Genomic DNA, 19,519 nt, shown 5'->3' on the forward strand with positions numbered 1-19,519 from the left:
ATAAGATAATAAATTACAGTAAGGAAGTCATTACAATGTTAAAATTCAGAATAAACATCTTATAAAAAATCTTTACAAATTTATTATTTAAGTAAAAGAACGAATTTTTTTTTTTAAATTAAAGAAATTTATCTTGAAAGACTTCAATAATATTAATCTGTAGGAAATGTTGTAGTATATTCATATATATTGCTCAATTTATGGTATGCACTACACTGATTAATAAAATTCCATCTTTGTTGATCAAACTGAAAATAAAAGTATGTATTAGAATAAAATAAATATAACTAAAGAAAAACAAATTTAAGAGAATAAATATACAGTGATATCTTTTTCAATTTGTTTGTCTTTCTTAGATTTGTTTTCTAATTCTGGAGATTTTTCTTCACCATTTTGGTACCTATAACATAATTTTTATGGTATAGTTTAATGATATTTAATGCAGGGTGATATATTTAACAATTTACCCAAAGTTATGTCCCAAATTTGATTTATAATCTTGTGTTTGTGAAGTTCGATACTTTTGAGTATCACCCAAAAATGGCATAAATTGCCATTGATTTTGTATGTGTGAATTTCTTTCTTTCGAAATCGATGATATTATTCTTTTGTACATTGATTCTTTAAATTAAAATGAATATATCAATGGAACTATATTATTTATTACTTATTTTAAATATTATTTGTATTACCTTCTTTATGTACATTTGTGGGTAGAAATTGGAATTTTTTCTCCACTTCATTTAGTGTTGCATAAAATTCCTGCTGAGCATTATCATATAAACATTGATTTTCGTTTTCCATATGAATTACATCAGAGCTGTTGTTTATAATTACAGTTATCTGTTCATGTAGTTCCATTAATTCTTTCATATTCAATGACTAAAAGCATGTAATTATCCTCAATTAAATGTTTCATTACATGAATGTACAGTTACATACTAATAACCAATTTTCTGAGTCAAATATTTTTTCACTCTTCATATCATCTTCAAATTGTTTTTGCAAAATTTCAACGTTTGCTTTGTGCCTTTCACAAACTGCATTTAAACTACTGTCATAGTTTTTTTTCATTAATATTATTTTGTCTTGATATTCTTCCATCTGAGACTATGTAACATTGTAAAAGTATTAAAGTAAAAGTATCATCTAATATAAAATAGTTGAGCATAATGTACTAATAGAAATAATATACTTGCTATAATAATATTAAGTAATAGCTACTTTAAGGATAGCACGAAGCTCAGCATTTTCTTGTACTAAATGTTTAATAATTTCTTTAGAATGTTTTATTTCACAATCTCTATTCATTATTTCATTTTGGTTTTCATCATGTTCACTTTTCGAATGTTCCATCTTATACCTCATCAATAAATTATTTGGAGAATTGGATCGCTCAAATGTTATACAATTATTTTCAGGTACTTCTTTTATATTTACATTATTCGATAATTGTACATCGATTTTTTCTGTTTCAGTTTCTTTTACTTCTCGTTTTTGATCTTTATATTCTAGTTTGAAATTTTTTATTCTATTATTTACAGTTAACTCTATTATTTCATCTTGCTGAATCTAAAAATAAAATAAATATATTAATACATAGTTAATAAGAAATAAAACATATCTCAAAAACTACTAACTATGTACTGATCATGTAATTTTTTAATAAATTTACTATTCGATGAATCTTTTTCTAAATTAGATAGATTTTGAAGACTTAATAGCCTTTCATATATTTGATTGGAAAGAGTATATAATTTGCTTTTTAGATTTTCTTCCATTACTTCATCATGCAGTCTAATTAATAATTCAGAGTTTTCATTTTTCCAATATTCCACATTTTTTTCTAATATTTCATTTTCATGTAGATATATGTCTAAGCTATTATCAAGTTTTTTGTTACTATTTTGATCATTTATAAGTTGTGTTCTTAAATTACTGAGTTCAACTTTTAATTTTTTTTCATATTTATCCAATTTTGCAAGATCCTCTTGCATTGTATATATAATATTAATTTTATCATTTTGTTCAGTTAGGGATACAATTATTAGATTCATTTCTATAAGTTTATGTTCAACATCTTTCAGCTTTCCATTTAATAATATATTTTCATCTTCCAATTTTATAACTTCATGATGTTTTTGTTCCATTGCATTTTTGTATTCACCAATTTTTTGTGACAAAATATTATTACTTGCATCAATTTTATTTTTCAAGGTAGTTATAGCTTCTTCTTTTGTGGAAATGATCATATTGGATTGAATAATATTCTTTTCTAATTCATAATTTTCAAATTGTAAATCACTCAATCTGCAAAAGATGTTAGTAATTAAAAGATGATATAAAATAATAATTAATATAAAAAATATTTCTTTTTTTTATAAAACAAATAGAAGCATTACCTTTTCTCTATTTCTTTAATCTTATTTTCTAAAGTAGTGTTTAGGTTTTTAGTTTCAAGAAGTTCACGAACTTCCTCTGATAAATTTTTAATTTGTTTAGTTTTTATTGTTAATTGTTTCTTACTCTCTCGACATTCTTTTGATAATCTATTTGTTATATTTTCTAAATTCTTGTTTTCGTTTTTTAATGCATTACAATTTTTATTATATATAAATAATTCACTTTTATGTATCTCAAGTTGTTGTTCTAACTTCAATACATGATCGTCCTTTTTATTAAGTGCTGTAGTTATTTTTGATAGCTGTTCTTTAATTTTTATATTTTCTTCATTTAAACTAATACCTTCTCCTCTTTGCTGTTGCACTGCTTCTTTCAATTGAGCTATTTCTAAATTTTTTCTTTTTAATTCCTTCTGTTGTTCTTCTATTGTTTCAGTTATCTGTACCTGTTGATCTCCAGCACCTTAACATAATTTTTCATGTAAAAAAGCAATACTGTATATATAATTAATATTTATTATAATCGTGGAAGGAATTAATCATTTAGAAATACTGGTATTAGTAAATAATTAAAATACTACAAATATATAATTTTATACATAAAATATAACTGAAATTATAATACAATGGAATTTAAACATTTAAAAATTACCTTGCAGAGCTGTATTTATTTTATTGATACAAGATTTCAAATGTATTTCGATCGCTTTACTAATTTTTTCATCATATAAATATGTTTCCTCTGTATGTAATATTTCATTTAATAACTGATATAAAATGTTTTCAATAAATTCATTTATCTTATTTTGTACGTGCAATAAATCATTAGGAAGCTGTTTAATACAAGAGTCATATTTTTTATTTTCTTTTTTATGCTGATTATATAATTCAGAAATTAGTTGTTTCTTCAAAGTTATATCTAGCAAAAAAATTAATATGCTGATATACATATACATGTGTAAAAACGCAAACCAAAAGTTTAAATTACCTTGAGAAACATTGATAGCTGATTGTGTATCTTTCAGAATTTCATAAAAATAATAAGTTTGTTTAATCATGACAGGGCGTTCGATTTCTACATATATTTTTAACTTTTGTGTAAGAGAACGTAATTTAATTAAAAAATGTGTAAAATATTCAATGATTTCCTTTTCTATATTATCTATGACATCTTTTCTACTTAATTTAATGGTATAATTGTGATATTCCTATTAAATGTCATTATTTGTTTTCAACAAATTATAATATGGCATTAAAATAAAATTATAATGTTAAATTAAAATTAAATTAAAATAAAATTAAAATAAAATTAAAATATTATAATAGGTTGTTATTTTTTTTAAGTAAAAGATTGGGTCAATGACATGTATTACCTTTTGAAATCCACAAGAATCTAAATTATTTGCTATTTCACTTAATAAATTTTTATTATTAGCTGCGTTAGAAATATCGTCAAATTCTATTTCATTTGAATTAGTCATATCTTGCTTTACATTGAATGCAACTACACTGTCTTCAACTATATATACAAAATATTTACATACATATACATATGTATAATTATACATAATATATTATATATTACATATGTATTGCACATATTATATATTATATAAATATTATATGATAATACATGATATTATTATGATATTATATAAACCATATAATATTGATTTCACTTATAATATATAAAATGTGTGATATGTGACTCACATATATATATATATATATATAGGTATATAATGCACTATATATTATTATGTATGTTTTAAATAACAGCATTACTTGTATTTTTTGAATTCACTTCAGAATCACAAGAAAGTTTTTCACAAATCATATATTTTAAATTTTGATCAGAGAAAGTTTCTAGTTTATCATTTTCCATATAATGCTTTAGATCTCCAATTTGTTGTAAGAGATTTTGACTTTCTATTTTATAACTTTGAAATCTTGTTATAATGATGTTTATATTATACAGTATATTATTTGCTTCTTCACCAATATCCAAGCTACATTTTGAACAATTACAAATTTCTTCACAAACGCCATTAAGCTCTTCCAAATTATTTAAGACATATTTTAACTTATTGAAAAAATCACTAATTTCTTGTTTCATAGAAACCAATTGCTCTTTATATTGAGCAATTTTAATATCTTTATCTTGGATTTCAGTTTTTAAAACTTCTAACATATTCTTTGTCTCCATCTAACGTAATTGACATTATAATTATTCATAATCGTGTAAATGTATATAATTATGTGTGAATAAAGTATTTAATAAATATAATAAAAATGGTGTACTTGTTCATTATATGGAATAGACAGTTCTTTGATCACTTTTAACAGTTGATTTAGCTTTTCTTCTTGATTTGTTAATATACAATTCTGTTCATAATTTTGTTTTTTAAGTTCATCTCTTTCTTCTAAGACATTCTTTAATTGATCTAGTATTATATTATATTTTTCTGCTTTTTCTACTAGTTGTTCCATTTCTTGTATCTTTTTCTGCAATACAGTAAGAATATATAATTTTTTATTTGAAAATTAATCCTTGATATTAGATATGTGTGATAACTAACTAAGAGTAACTCTTTTTCTAATCGTAATGTTGTTGTTTCTTTGACATACAATTGAAGTTTTTCAATTTCTTCAGAATATAAATAACAACTTTCACATTTCTCATTTAAGTCTTGTTTGAGTTGTTCCATTAAATATTTATAACTATAGAGCTAGAAAAAGAAAAGATAAAATTTTCAAAGTGGAATAATATAAAGATAATATATAAAATAATATATAAACATATTACCTTCTTTTTCAAATCTTCTACTTCACAATTACGTTCATGATCCAATTTATATAGTTTCTCATGTAACATCTGCATAATTATTATCAAGTATTATTACTGGCACTAGTGAGATGCGGATTGATGGAGAGGTGGAATATCTATTGGTAAGAGAGTGAAAGAAAGAAATGTAACCTTTGTGGGGACAAATATGGAAATTTAGAGCACATGAAAAAAGAGTGAAATTAGAAAGCAGGTTTGGTATAGGAGAAATAGCCAACAAAAGAGGAAAAGATAGGGTTGTCAACTTGGTGAAGAAATTGGGAAAGAAAAAAAGAAAAGAGTGAAGAGGTAAGTAGGTAAAGATTTGTGCAATAGATAACAGAAAATAGACATATAATAATAATTAATAATTAAATAGATGATAGAAAGTAAATATGTGATAGAGTAAAATAAAATTGTGCGTCTGAGTGAGTGGATGTATGTGTAAATAAATAAGTGAGAACGCAAGGAAACAGGGAAAATAATTGTGAACCAAATTCTTTTTGACCAGGAGACTGAAAATGAATTACTACTATTATTAGATATTAATTGACTTCAATTTTGTCATACAACATACTTTAGTATTATTCTACAAAATTGTATTTTATATACTTGCTTTGAGATTTCCTTGTTGAGTACATATGCAACTTTCTTTTTCTTTTAGTAAAATCTCCAAGTGTTTATTCATATCATGTAATTCTTCTAACTCAGCATCCCTTACCTAGAAATTAAATACAATTGTATAAATTATAATATAGCTATATAAATTATTAAGTTGATATATCATACACAGAGTTCATTTTTCAAAACAATAATTTCAGAATCTTTCTGGATGATAATCCCTTTATGAACGCTATTATGTAGATCAAAATCAGATTCTGTTCCCATTTCAGTGTCAGACTCTATTAGACTTTCAATATCTTGTGAACTATTACTGCAAGAAGCATCACATTCAAAACTTTGTTCCTTGTGATTATTTGTTTGTGAACTATTTTTGTCTAGATCTGCACTGTTATCTTCATTACTGAATTTTGATGTGAATGACGTTTGTGACATTGCCTAGATAGAATAATATTTATATAAAAATATATTGTTTAAATGACAAAAAGCACAATTATTTTCATACAGATATTGTTATAATTTTGTTTAGATATTTATCAACTTCATCATCAATTTGTATTTCTATATCATGTGTTTCTGTGTTTACCTGTAAGTAAATATTACATTTATTTAAGTAATTTTAATTATAGTACTAATAGATTGATTATGATATAATGATACTACTTGTACAGCTACATCAATATATTCTATCCAAGATGCTGTGTTTTTATTGTAATCTACAAAATTAAGGTACAAATAAGAATTTAGAAAGCAAAAAATTTTTTAATACTTTTTTGTCTCATTTTACCTGCAGAAGGAAGTGATCTTACAGTAGACCTACATGATGGTATTAAATTATAATTTTTCAAAGATGGATCAAACATAGTTAAAGAATAAGAATATAATTGATTATATTGGTTTGTTATAGCTGATACATTTCTTGTGTTAGACTGTGAATTTCTTTTACAAGGTTTATGGATTGATAATAAATTTGATTGAATTATAGGACTCGATTTACTGATATTGAAAAATGCACCTTTTAGAACTCCAGTTGTATAATTGTTTTTCTGTGGTAATTCTTTTATTTTTGAAATGTTATCCTAAAAAATAATATGACATTATTAAGTTACTTTTAACTTTAATTTTAAGTTATTATATAAAAGAGTAATATACAAAGTAAATTGTTTAAAAACTTACTAAATTTTGTAACTGTTCTTCTTGTTTAGTGGTAAGTTTAAGAGTTTTATATTTTTTAAGTTCTTTTTTAACTATCAGAAGTTCATTTTGTGCTTTCGGATTGAGTTGAATAATATTATCAATAATTACATTAAATGGTATTATTTTTCCCATCTGCAAGAAAATACATAGTGAGAATGTTTTTCTTTGATATGAATATTTTGTTTAATTGAATACATACTGATGAGTCATGTTCATTAAGTTCACGAAAGTAACGTGAATTTTCTAAAGAATTTGGACTCCATGCTCTGATATCTGAACAAGAATCATGTAATTTTAATCGACCTTCTAAACGTTTCTTCGGTAAAACATAGTCACCATACATCAAAGGTGTTCCTGAGTTATGTTTACTAGCTAAAAAAATTCGAGGTCCATGTTCTACATAAGACATATTTACTTTTTTTCTTTTTGCTCAAAAAATCAGTAACATTAATTATTATTACTGTTAACGGATCTAAATCTAAAATTCTTTTTAAAAATATAATATAATATAAAATAAATTGTATTATTTATTTGATTGTTTTTATTTATGTACTATAGTAACTATTAAGAAACAAAATGCAAAGTAACATAAGTGGTGATCAATAAAACCTATGTAGTTATATAATAAAATATTTTATTTTGTAAGTTGACATCAGAGTTACTAATAGGTAATATTAATAAACATCTTTCGGTTTTATCAATGTTATAAAATAGACATACATCTGCTTAGATTTTTAAAGTGCAGAAATTATTATTACATAGTATAGTTCTTCTTCGAAATAAGCAACTGGTTTCTGACTCGAAATAAGTAATCCTCTATCCCCTCTCCTTTATTTGAACTTGTCGACAGAATGAGAGATCGGTGAAGGAGTAAGAGGTTTGTGAAAACGAGGATCCATAAATTTTTGTGGTTGAATGAACAATGACAGCGTTTAGTAAAAGATGAATACAATATATATAATGCTTTCTCATTTTAGTATTAGCGATCCTGACGTCTTATATGTTATTCGACCAATCACTATGTCACTATGTCACTATTTGTGTTAATAACATAATATTATTTGCCACTATGTCAAGCCTCTCGCTCGTTTTCCGTGTTCTTCTTTGTCCCATTCAAGAACAAAATCAAACAGAATAGCATATTTGACTCTTAATACGCAATTAATCTGACCCGAGTGTGTTGTTTATTTAGAGGCAAAACTGTATATAAATATAATTAAAATTATGAGCATTACTTTACCTTTTTCATAATTTTACCTTTTATTTCAAAAAATTACATTTATAAATTGTAAAATGTAATTTCATGCTTCATGCAAATGTATGTTGATATTTTACTAGCTTATCTCCAGTTATCAATGAACAGAACATTATCTTAATTTATGATTAAAAAGTGTTTAATCTTATCAATGACATACAATAAAAGAGGTGTAAAACAAAAGCCTGTGATATAAGCAGATATTGCTCTGGAGTATTTAAGTAATTTGTTACAACTATGTGTATTTTATTTATTTATCGTAATCCTGATGCTGATTGTGAGTCATATCGATTGATTTTGGTCTCAAACCGAGATGAAGATTTTAAACGTCCAACATCACCAGCTCATTATTGGGAACACCATCCATTATGTTTAGGAGGTAAGTTAAAGCTATGTACATTTGAAATTAATTACATGCTAAGTTTATATATGTATAGTAACATATATGTATATATTGTACAAAATGTTTATCTTAATATATTATTGAATAATTAATTCCAAATTAGAAATCATTACAATTTATATTTTATTAGGTACTGATATGGAGCCTGGAAAAGAAGGTGGGACTTGGCTAGCAATGTCATTAACAGGAAAAGCTGGTGTTGTTTTAAATTTATCTGATGAAGCAAGTTCAACTAATATACCAAAACAAGGACGAGGATTTTTAGTGCCTAATTTTGTTACAACAAATGAATCTGCAGTTTCATATTTAGACAAATTATACAAGAAGAATAATGAAAATCAAATATATAATCCTTTTATTTTGGTTTTAATAGATTTACAGTATGTGAATAAATTTATAATATTTTTATAACCAAAAAAATCTTAATAATCAAAGTATAATATATATATATATATATATATATATATATATATATATATATACTTAATATATAAAATATATTATATACTTAAACAATATATATATTTATATAAATTTATATATATATATTTTTTAATAATATAAATTTTCTTTAATTAATATATAAATTAATTAAAATTTTAATATATATTTTAATTCATTTAGGAATGCAGATGTTAAGTATCTGAGCAGTTCTCATAATTCAACAGGACCTAATTCAAGTCAAGACAATATCTTAGGTTTTGGTAATAGTGGTCTTGATATTCCATATAAAAAAGTTGAAGCAGGAAAAGAAATTTTCAAAAATATTGTTAAGGATATTAAGGTATCAAGACAAATGACTTTGATTGAAGAACTTCTGAAATTTTTGAAATCAAAAGAAAGGTATGCATAATTTTTTAAAAAATTATAGTTTATGTTGTTATTAACACATTATTCTTTTAATTTCCAGATATTTGCCAGATCCTGAATTGCAAAAACATTGTTCAAAAAGATATAAGGAACTCAGCTCAATCTTTGTATCAGCTAATGGATATCGTACACGAACTCATTCTATTTTGTTGGTTAATGGAAACAATGAACTAACATTTGTTGAAGAAACACTTATGCCGAATTTAACATGGAAACGTCAAATATTTAGTAACAAATTAATAGATAAAAATTGACAGTGATAATAAAAATAATTGTAAACGATATTTATATAGTTAATCTTTTACTTAATTAATAATTATATTATTAGTTTATAACATTTGATATAATGTTAAATGTAAATACATAATTCTTTGGACGTGTATGAAAGTACATGTACAAAGTACACAAAGAAGTATTATAATATAAATTTGTTATTATAAAAATATGTTGTTTTATACTATTTAGGTTTAGTACAGTTATTTTTTTAAATCTTCTGTATAAAAAATATTATGGCACATTTTCATCAACAAGGTCATCACTCGAATCGCTTTCTAATATATCTGACGATACATTAGTTGCATCATCAGCTATATTAGAATTTTGTACAGAACTTTCTTCTGATGATAAATTCTAAAAATATCAGTAAGTATATAAAATACAATCAAAACATGATACATTAAAAGATTATATATTTCAAAAAATACAAACCTGAGAAAAAATTTCTTGACCTTCTAAGTTTTTGTTAACAAGATTACCCATCCAAAAAGCAGTAGGACTATTGTTAAGAACTAACATTCCCTTTACACTGTATATTAATCTTTCTAATATAGATTTTGCTGCAGGAATATATTTTGATAATGTAAGATCTTTCTTTTCTGCACTATCACAACATATTGTATGTAAATATCGTGTGCCTCCTAAAACAAATTTTATGTATAATTTGCATTACTTTTTTACTATTAATATCTTTTTAGCTATTTATTACTTTATTCTATTTATTGGATAACTTAAAATTTATACCTTGCATCATCTTCAATATTTTTGTTACTTCTTCTGTTTGATATTTTAAATTATGTTCTAGAACTGGCATTCCAAGGTTTAAAAAAGATTTCAATAATATAGGCATATGTTTTAGGAATATCAATAAATTATTTTTTGTTGTTAATGTTTTACATATTTGAACTAACTTCTGCACGTTTTTCGCAACTTCATACCATACACTTATCCTTTTAGGATCTCTGATAAAAAAACATGTAAACTTATAAAATATTCATTTCATGTAAAACAATTTTTATTAAGTACATGATACATACCTATCAGCCATTTGCAACGCTGTTTTTATACCATTAATTAAACCATCGAACATTTTTTTAAATAAAAAATGAAAGCTACTTCTTGATATGGAAGGTATTCTACTTAGTCTATCCTGTGGCTTTTCCAATTCTGAAGTTTCATCTGGTAACCAATCCAAAATTGAAGTTACTGTTTCTAATGGTAGCGATTCATTATTAATCCAACTATTTAACAATTCAATTACAGTTGATTTATATTGAGTACTGGAATGATTGTCTTCCGGCCACTGAAGGCATAAAAATCCAAATGCCATTTTTGCTAAAAATGATAGCATCAATGGTTATTCTGAACACTATAATGATTAAATATGTTTTAGATGTAAAATTAATATTTAATAAGTTATGAATTGCATAATATGCAATATATATTATGCAAACATATTATACATAATATTCCTCACCATACTTTTCTTTATTTTCCTTAGTATAAGATTCAGAATGTTTCATTAATGATTGACATACATTGATTAATGAAATTGATAATGATATTTGTGTAATAATATCGGATAAAGACTCAAAATATTTGCAACATTCTGTAACAAGTTCTTTGCACGATCTTAATGTAATATTGCTTTCATCAACTTGACTTGCTAAAATTCGTAAACCCTCTAAACAAATATGTAGAAATTATTAAAATATATTATAAATTACAATATGATTATTATGTATAAATATACTATATATAAGTGTCATACCTCGTAATAATATATTATAAGTAACACTTTCAAATCCTTTCCAATTAAAAATTTTTGTTAGAAGACATAACAATAATCGAACAGCTTCTCTGCTTTGAGCTTCATTTTCTTCTCTCAAAATGTCTACAATATCTCGTAATTTTGCACAAATTTTTGGTAATAATTTAATTAAATCCTTTACAAATTTCTCATTACTGTCATGCTCAAAGATTCCTAGGAGTTCTTTAACAATAAAACATACTTGTTTTATAGATATACTGTGTCCCACAGATTGTGTTGTATCCATGTCCATCTTTATATCTAATAGATGTACTATCTATGAAATATTATGCTAATTATAAAAATAAGTATAACGCAAACGTAAATAATATTTAATGTATATAAATATAAATAAAAAAGTGCTTTTCGCCAATACTAATTATTTAATATTAAAATGTATATACCGATGCATCGAATTTTCTAAAATATGTTGGATTTTTGGAACATATTAAAGAACCCAATTCCCAGTCTTTAATTTCATTTATACTAATAGATTTTTCTTTGAACTTCTTTTTCTCTTTTTTTCCTTTTTTTCCAACTTTTTTATCTATTCTTACAAATGGCGGTAAAGGAAACTGATGAAAATAACATGGAGGTGGTTGATATTTTGTGTCACACAAAGAGAACAATGTGCTCAATTCACTTTGTAAATCTATCAAATTGTCTAATCGTTGTAATACTTGCTTCTGTAACAAAGAATCTTTTTGTGTAACAAAACCACTAATCACTTCACGAAACCTACAAAAAAATAAAAATTTTGTAGTCCATTTATTTAAAATTAATATTATATTTCTATTTACTTATTTAATTTTTAACTTACCAATTAATGCAACATATTATTAAATCGATTACTGAATTTTCTGCTATATCAAAATCTGTTGGCATTAATATTGCACATCCTAAAAGAGAATCTATAGCATCTAGATTTTCATTTTCACTAAGTTTAATACAACAAGTTCTGAGAAGTTTGAAAGAAATTGGTACAATTGCACCATATTTTTTGTCTTCAAAAGTTAAAATGCAGTTTTCTGGCTCATCTTCAGCTTTATTCAATCCAAATTTAGGAATTAAATTTCCTCTAAATATACACAAGATTATAAGATAAGTGAATATTATATTAAAGATTATAAAATATTATATACCTATAACTTGACTTATCAATCATATTTGTAATAACAAATTCTTCTTCAATATAATCTGTGAGTCTTTTTATAAATTCTGTATTAATATTTTGAGTTTGTAAAATGATACAAGTCAATTGATCATAAAACAGAGCTTGTGATCGTGAACATTTCTTCACATTATTTAATACTGTCTCTATAAAATTAAAGTCTTAGTATCTTTATGACTTAGATATAAAATTTTATAATGGTAGTTCATGGTGCTTACCAAATAAATTATACGCTGCATCAGACTTCTCTGTCTTTTGCATTAAATGTTTTATTGCCATTACTGCTCCTAAAACACCTTTGCATTTCGTGCTAAAATATAATCATTTAAAAATAAAATCAATATCAGAAAATGTTTTTCTTCTCACTAAAAGCATTCTACACATTACTTAGAATATATTGGGAAAAGAATAACCAATTTGGAACTTACTGTCAAAGCAAAATTTTTATAAATTATGTATTCATTGATTCTAGAGATATTAGAAGCATTATTCAATATTTGATGAAAGAATTAAAAACAAGGAAATAAATGCAAATTCACTTTGTAATAATGATAACGTACACTAAATTGGAGAAACAATTATTATAAAAGTAAAATGTGATACACTACGAGTCATTTGGAGTACGTAGCAGCAAATGTGGACTACATATTAAGATAAGATAGTTCAGCCAAAGCCATAGGATTGTATGCAACTGTAACTTATGATTGCATGTAACTTATGATTCTCGAACTATGGTACCTATTTTATTTCTTTCTAAGATCATAAGATTAGTTATACAAAAGACATTGAAAAAATCTGCTTTAAACCATCGAACTTTGAACTCTAAAACTCTGAAATCATAGGTAGTATTAGATTATTTCAAGATCATAAGATCAATCGAAATTTATTTCAAAATTAAGGAACTCGAAAAAGCGAGTTTCGGAATCATACTTTGACAACAGATTTCAGAATTGGTGATTTTTTTCACGTTGTTTTTCGTAATGTTAATACATACAATGGTTTAAAATTAGATAGTTGTTTTTGCAGTAGTATGAATAAGTCATCACGTAGTGAATCAGCTATAACATTAGAGCTTGTACATAAATGTTGCAATAAGTCATTCAATGTACCAACTTCTTTTAAATTCAAGTTATCCATTTTCTCAAGTAAAATACGAAGATGATTGCAATGTGGCGTTAGACATTGTCTGTCTTCTTCTTTTTCTACCATTTTACACAGAAACGCCAGACTATTTTTAACTGTTTGATTGCAATCACCCATAAGGAATATAATTCTTTCTAGAATCTCTCGTTGTTTGAACGCATTCTCTTTGTGACATTTAAATTGTAAACGCAACCAATCAATAGAGAAGTCAATAAATACACGTTCATCTGTTTTTAATAAATTGCTAGATATTTGTAAAGCAATAGGTTGCAGTTCTTGGACAACCTATAAAAAAATATCTTAATTACATTAAAGTTTTAACAAAGAGAATATCTTAACATTGTATTATGCTGTACGAACTTGTTTATAATCACTATATAATAAATTTAATAAGCTTGTTCTATAAAACCCAGATCGTATATGTTGTTTAAATATAGCTTCAATAATTTTTCTCTTCACTTCTGTTGTTAAAGATATAAGAAGCAAAAGAATGATATCTAATGGTTTTGGATCTTTAGTAATATCTTTTATAACTGTTATAGTTGCATTTACTATATTTTTTGAAAGAAGCATACTTATTTTTAATGTATTCACAATATTTAATTGACTTTGATAACACTCTTCAATCTTTTCTCCAACAAGAGGTTGTATATCAGTATTGCGTAATACCTTTAATGTCTTTTCAAAAATTTCTGTATTTGTACAATCTTCTAAAACAAACCTGTAGAAGAATGAGAAAATAGATAAAAATTGTACATGTAATTGTATTTCCATACTCTACTTTCTGACTAATAAAACATACTTTATAATAGCTGATATTGCGTTTACTTTAACATTTGTTTTCAACAAATTTAATGTTTTTTCCTTGTATTCATCTAAATATTCTTTTCCAAGATTTAAGTTGCCCATACAATATAATATTAAATTTATTAATTCAGAATTATCTTCTAGAATTTTATTCAAAATTTCAGCAATAGCTTGATGTTGTTTGTCAGATATAATGTCAGGTAAAAGCATAATTAATTCACTCTGAAACCATAAAGGACATGATTCTAGAAGTTGTTCTAAATTGTTGACCAAAGCATCAGAATTAATTACAACATCCAAGAAGCGAAATTGTTGCAATAATGGAAGAGCCCAAGATACTGATTCAATGGAATCACTAAAAAAATATGTTTAAAAGAATTATAAAAATATATTCAAAATTTGTGGAAAACTATAAGAAACTATTATAACAATAGAAAACATACGCTATAAGTATAGCTTCATTGAGTCTAGACAAAAGACTGCTATATATTTCTGGATGTAGTTCTGAAACTTGTAACAGAATTTTTATAAGAGATGAACTATGTAACACATTTGACACTTCACCATCAATAAGTAATTCCATATCGCTTAAAGCATTTTTTAAATTTTCTTCATTTTCAAAATAATTTTCCATTGGGGTAATTAACTCATCTTTTTTATATTTTTTTGAATTTAATAATTCTTTCATTTTCCTTTGTACCATTATGACATCTTTACCTATAATAATTTAATGAATACAATGTATTTATATTATAACATTAATCGAATATACTTTTAAATATGCTATGTACTATACTATCAAATATACTTTGAAATTTATATACAACAATATACAAAATATCCATCATATAATTTAAGCTTTAGATAATTAATATACTTACAAAGTACATGTGGAACAACTGGATTTATCTTAATGCCTGAGTCATGTAAAAACTCAAGAAATTTACACTTTGTAATAGAAACCGCATTAACATCTTTCTCTGTAATTATTGATAAATTTGATGAACTTCTGCGATTACTATTTTCACATTTATCTGATATAGTGTCAGAATCATCTCGTTTTTTCTTTAAAACTGTAGATTCTGCCAAAGGGAAACCTAAATCATCGTCACTGTTATAGTTTGACGAAGTAAGACTTGACAATTTGCGTTTACGTGATAATGATTCTCCATTTCTTACTTCTACCTTACGTGATTTACTTGAAAAAATATCCTCATCTGACAATTTGTTTTGACCTGTAAATATTTTATTTAATAATTTTCTTTCATTTCGAAATATTTCATCAATGAGCTTACTTTGAGTTGAGAAGACCTTTCCGGCTAATATCGTACTATTATTTCTTGGCAACTGTTCAATTAAAGATTTAGTTTGAGATATGTCACTTCTTGAAGATGTTGGACTTCCTATTAAATTTTTATGTAAACCGCCTCTAAATTTTAATTTTCTTTTATCCATAATTAAGTGATTGTACTTTTGCGTACGATTATATGTAATGTCTTTTCGCGCTATAGTATAAAGAGGTAGTATGAAAATTAAATGTGTATATGCACACTATCAAATTGAAAATAACTATATACTTCGAGTTTTCCTTATAAGAAATTTGATAATTAATAAACTACACTATTACAATGGAAATCGTTAAAATGTAAAAATATATAGAAATCAAAATATTATACTTTTATATAAAATATCTTTATATATTTTTAAATGAGAGATTCTAAAATAATAGTGGTAACACTGATCAAAATTTATAGTAAGATTAATATACAAATTTACGAATGTATATACATACGTATATATAGAGAAGGGAGGAGAGCAATATTTAAGATACAAAAGTGACAGAAGGCGGTGTACGTTTAACAATTGTGTGCAAATTGTAGGATTAAAGATATGTCATCGGCACATTTATCGACAGGACGTCTAAATGTGGGAATTATTCAAGTACAAGTCAGGAAACAGTTACTCTGTTTGCTTGAAAAGTGTGATGGCACAAAGGTATTAACAATAACCTTTCCAATCTTTCACCATTTATTAATATGTATTGCTATTGTTAGATAATATGTGTTGTTACTAGTTTAATAAATAAAGTCAATTAACTTATTTTTATTCATAGTTTACCTTAAAGTACAATTAAAGTATAATTAGTTATCGTATATATTTTGTTTACATTATCAGTAAACATATTGTGTTAGAAATATTTTGACCTGTATTTTATAATAGGCAATTATATGGGATCAATCTCTTGAAGGACCAATTGGTCTTGTTGCGAAATATAATTTACTTGAAGAACATGATGTTGTTAAAATGTATCCTTTATGTGGCGGAAGTTTGACAATACCACCAAATATTGTTAATATAATATTTATAACTAGACCTCAGTTAGGACTTATGGATTTAATCGCTGAAAATGTTCATGGGTATGTATAAAATAAGAAATATTTGTTTTAAATTTAATTTTCAATAAGATAATATTATGAAGCTTACATAATAACAAATTTGTAGAGAAGAGGGGAAAAGACCACGCAAAGAATTTCATTTGTTCTTTGTACCAAGAAAAAGTCTTCTTTGTCAAAAAAAGCTTCAGAATCGTGGAGTATTTGGTAGCTTCACATTGATAGAAGAATTTAAATGCGACTTATTTCCTTTTGATAATGATCTTCTTTCCATGGAGCTTAGTGGTTCATTTAAGGAATTTCATCTAGAAAATGATCCCACTTGTTTGTATCAAGTTGCACAAGCTATTCAAGGTTTACAACGATTATATGGAAAAATTCCAAAAGTTACTGGAAGAGGACCTGCTGCTAGCAAAGTATGGGAATTATTAGAAAGATTAAATAGAGAAGAAGAGGATAATAAAACAACATCAGTTCAGTCATCTACTATAGAACATTTATTATTATTAGATCGCTCTGTAGATTTACTTTCACCTCTAGTTACGCAATTAACTTATGAGGGATTAATAGATGAAATTTTTGGGATAAAATATAGTTGAGTATTTTTTACTTTCTTTTCAACTTTAGTTTAGTTTATCTTTTATAACAAAATACCTTATAAGTAATTTTATTATAATTTGTTATTTTTAGTTTATTCAAATATTATAATTTCAGATACTGTACAGTTACCAGCAAGAAGATTTCATGATTCTCAAGACTCCCCAACAACAATGACTCTTAATGAAAAAGAACAAATTATATTAAATTCTGGAGAAGAATTATTTGCAGAAATCAGGTGAGTATTTTTATATTTTAATATAATTTCATATTTTACAGAGCCTTTATAATTATAGGGACAAAAATTTTAATGGAGTTGGACCTATCCTTAGTAAAAAAGCTAAAGTTATTTCATCACAGTTTGATGAAAGACATGGAGATAAAAGTGTGCAAGAAATTAAACAATTTATAGCACGATTACCACATATGTTGGCTACTAAGCAATCATTAGCAAAACGTAAGTTTTTTTTAATTCTATTTAATAATATTAATTGTCATTAATTATAGTATGATTTATTTTGTATACTTATTTTTATTTCATTGTTAGATACAACAATAGCTGAAATGATAAAAGAAGTAACAGATTCTAGTAATTTTTTAGAATCATTGCAAGTAGAGCAAGAATTGTTGAATTGTATTGACACAGATAAACCAAATACTTTTATAGAAGATATGATAATACAACAACAACCACTTTTAAAAGTTTTACGTCTTCTTTGTATACAATCCTTAACAAATTCTGGACTCAAGCCAAAGTTATTGGACTACTATAAGAGAGAAATAATACAAACATACGGATATCATAATTTGCCAACTATATTAAACTTAGAAAAAGCCGGATTATTAAAACAACAACAATCTGCGCGTCAGTATGCAGTTTTACGAAAAGCACTACGTCTTACTGTTGAAGATGAAAGCGAAATTACACCAAAGGATATTAGTTATGTTCATTCTATATATGCACCACTAAGTGTTCGATTGACAGAGCAGCTTGTACAACCAAATGGTTGGCAAGGTTTAAATGATGTAATGGGATTATTACCTGGCCCTACTATTAGTAGCTCACCATATAACATACTGTCATCTGGGAGAAGTAAGGAATATATGTAAAAAAAATATAATTTCAATTATATTGTAGGTGATATAGATATAAATTAAATTTTTAGGGAATTCTATTACTAGTGAAGACTTTAATTCAGAACCACCAAAATTAGTAATGGTTTTCTTTATTGGAGGATGTACATTTGCAGAAATTTCTGCGCTGAGATTTCTATCTCAGCAAGAAGATTGTAAGTAATACAATAAATCTATTATATTATTGAAACTTTACAATTGATTTTCTGTTTATATGTATGATATATTTTGAGAAAAATTTCTATTTTCAGTAAACGTAGAATTTGTTGTCTGCACTACAAAACTAATAAATGGAAACACATTTTTAATGTCATTAATGGAAAACCTAGAAAGTACATAATCTAATAAAATTGAACGTTATTTTATGCGTACACATTGCTGACTGCAAAATAATTATACATATTTTTTAAAAAATATGTGTAAATTGTTTTTTTCTAATAAGCATATTCATTAAAAAAGTAGAGTAATACGTGTACAGATATGATAAAATTAATTTATACCTTCAAAAGTCTTTTATAAGCGTTTCTTTGCAATATTCACATGTATCAAATTATATGTATAGTTAAAAAAAATCACTTTTGTATCATATGTATAAGTTTGATATAATTGTATATAA

General features: G+C 25.1%; 5 protein-coding genes across 10 annotated transcripts; 2 read left to right on the forward strand and 3 right to left on the reverse strand.

Moving 5' to 3' along the window:
* Window positions 1-59: 59 nt before the first annotated feature.
* On the reverse strand, window positions 60-3,970 carry LOC132905947 (girdin-like). Of its 4 annotated transcripts, XM_060957725.1 has the most exons (12): window positions 3,776-3,970; window positions 3,391-3,610; window positions 3,055-3,321; window positions 2,403-2,865; window positions 1,641-2,310; window positions 1,225-1,572; window positions 943-1,110; window positions 838-882; window positions 693-762; window positions 468-621; window positions 322-400; window positions 60-248 (listed from the first exon to the last, which is right to left on the reverse strand). In XM_060957725.1, the coding sequence occupies exons 1-12, from the start codon at window positions 3,968-3,970 to the stop codon at window positions 153-155; spliced, it is 2,775 nt and encodes a 924-aa protein (XP_060813708.1). In that variant the 3' UTR covers window positions 60-152. The 4 variants fall into 4 exon arrangements, with proteins under 4 accessions (XP_060813708.1, XP_060813702.1, XP_060813724.1 ...); XM_060957719.1 differs by having other exon boundaries at window positions 693-882; XM_060957741.1 differs by lacking the exons at window positions 322-400; window positions 468-621.
* A 236-nt stretch (window positions 3,971-4,206) lies between these two features.
* LOC132905984 (uncharacterized) lies at window positions 4,207-7,543 on the reverse strand. Of its 2 annotated transcripts, XM_060957799.1 has the most exons (10): window positions 7,244-7,543; window positions 7,024-7,176; window positions 6,635-6,926; window positions 6,511-6,563; window positions 6,353-6,433; window positions 6,016-6,285; window positions 5,843-5,947; window positions 5,209-5,277; window positions 4,982-5,131; window positions 4,207-4,907 (listed from the first exon to the last, which is right to left on the reverse strand). In XM_060957799.1, the coding sequence occupies exons 1-10, from the start codon at window positions 7,451-7,453 to the stop codon at window positions 4,677-4,679; spliced, it is 1,614 nt and encodes a 537-aa protein (XP_060813782.1). In that variant the 5' UTR covers window positions 7,454-7,543; the 3' UTR covers window positions 4,207-4,676. The 2 variants fall into 2 exon arrangements, with proteins under 2 accessions (XP_060813782.1, XP_060813789.1); XM_060957806.1 differs by lacking the exon at window positions 4,982-5,131.
* A 798-nt stretch (window positions 7,544-8,341) lies between these two features.
* On the forward strand, window positions 8,342-10,209 carry LOC132906015 (transport and Golgi organization protein 2 homolog). Its single transcript, XM_060957842.1, has 4 exons — window positions 8,342-8,678; window positions 8,833-9,082; window positions 9,327-9,545; window positions 9,613-10,209. The coding sequence occupies exons 1-4, from the start codon at window positions 8,537-8,539 to the stop codon at window positions 9,824-9,826; spliced, it is 825 nt and encodes a 274-aa protein (XP_060813825.1). The 5' UTR covers window positions 8,342-8,536; the 3' UTR covers window positions 9,827-10,209.
* Window positions 10,072-16,312, reverse strand: LOC132905930 (Fanconi anemia group D2 protein). The gene is made up of 16 exons (XM_060957685.1): window positions 16,075-16,312; window positions 15,661-16,014; window positions 15,223-15,496; window positions 14,775-15,134; window positions 14,333-14,693; window positions 13,824-14,257; window positions 13,048-13,139; window positions 12,801-12,975; window positions 12,479-12,736; window positions 12,063-12,396; window positions 11,620-11,935; window positions 11,326-11,532; window positions 10,886-11,183; window positions 10,593-10,810; window positions 10,281-10,489; window positions 10,072-10,202 (listed from the first exon to the last, which is right to left on the reverse strand). Exons 1-16 carry the CDS (start codon window positions 16,232-16,234, stop codon window positions 10,080-10,082), a joined length of 4,173 nt encoding a protein of 1,390 aa, XP_060813668.1. The 5' UTR covers window positions 16,235-16,312; the 3' UTR covers window positions 10,072-10,079.
* Window positions 16,313-16,566: 254 nt separating this feature from the next.
* On the forward strand, window positions 16,567-19,274 carry LOC132905974 (vacuolar protein sorting-associated protein 33A). 2 transcript variants are annotated; one of them, XM_060957777.1, is made up of 8 exons: window positions 16,567-16,774; window positions 17,000-17,196; window positions 17,282-17,766; window positions 17,887-18,007; window positions 18,066-18,226; window positions 18,317-18,862; window positions 18,936-19,058; window positions 19,155-19,274. In XM_060957777.1, the coding sequence occupies exons 1-8, from the start codon at window positions 16,670-16,672 to the stop codon at window positions 19,241-19,243; spliced, it is 1,827 nt and encodes a 608-aa protein (XP_060813760.1). In that variant the 5' UTR covers window positions 16,567-16,669; the 3' UTR covers window positions 19,244-19,274. The 2 variants fall into 2 exon arrangements, with proteins under 2 accessions (XP_060813760.1, XP_060813770.1); XM_060957787.1 differs by lacking the exon at window positions 19,155-19,274 and having other exon boundaries at window positions 18,917-19,052.
* Window positions 19,275-19,519: the final 245 nt, after the last annotated feature.

This window comes from Bombus pascuorum, chromosome 1, assembly GCF_905332965.1.
Source record: "Bombus pascuorum chromosome 1, iyBomPasc1.1, whole genome shotgun sequence".
Classification (NCBI taxonomy): domain Eukaryota; kingdom Metazoa; phylum Arthropoda; class Insecta; order Hymenoptera; family Apidae; genus Bombus; species Bombus pascuorum.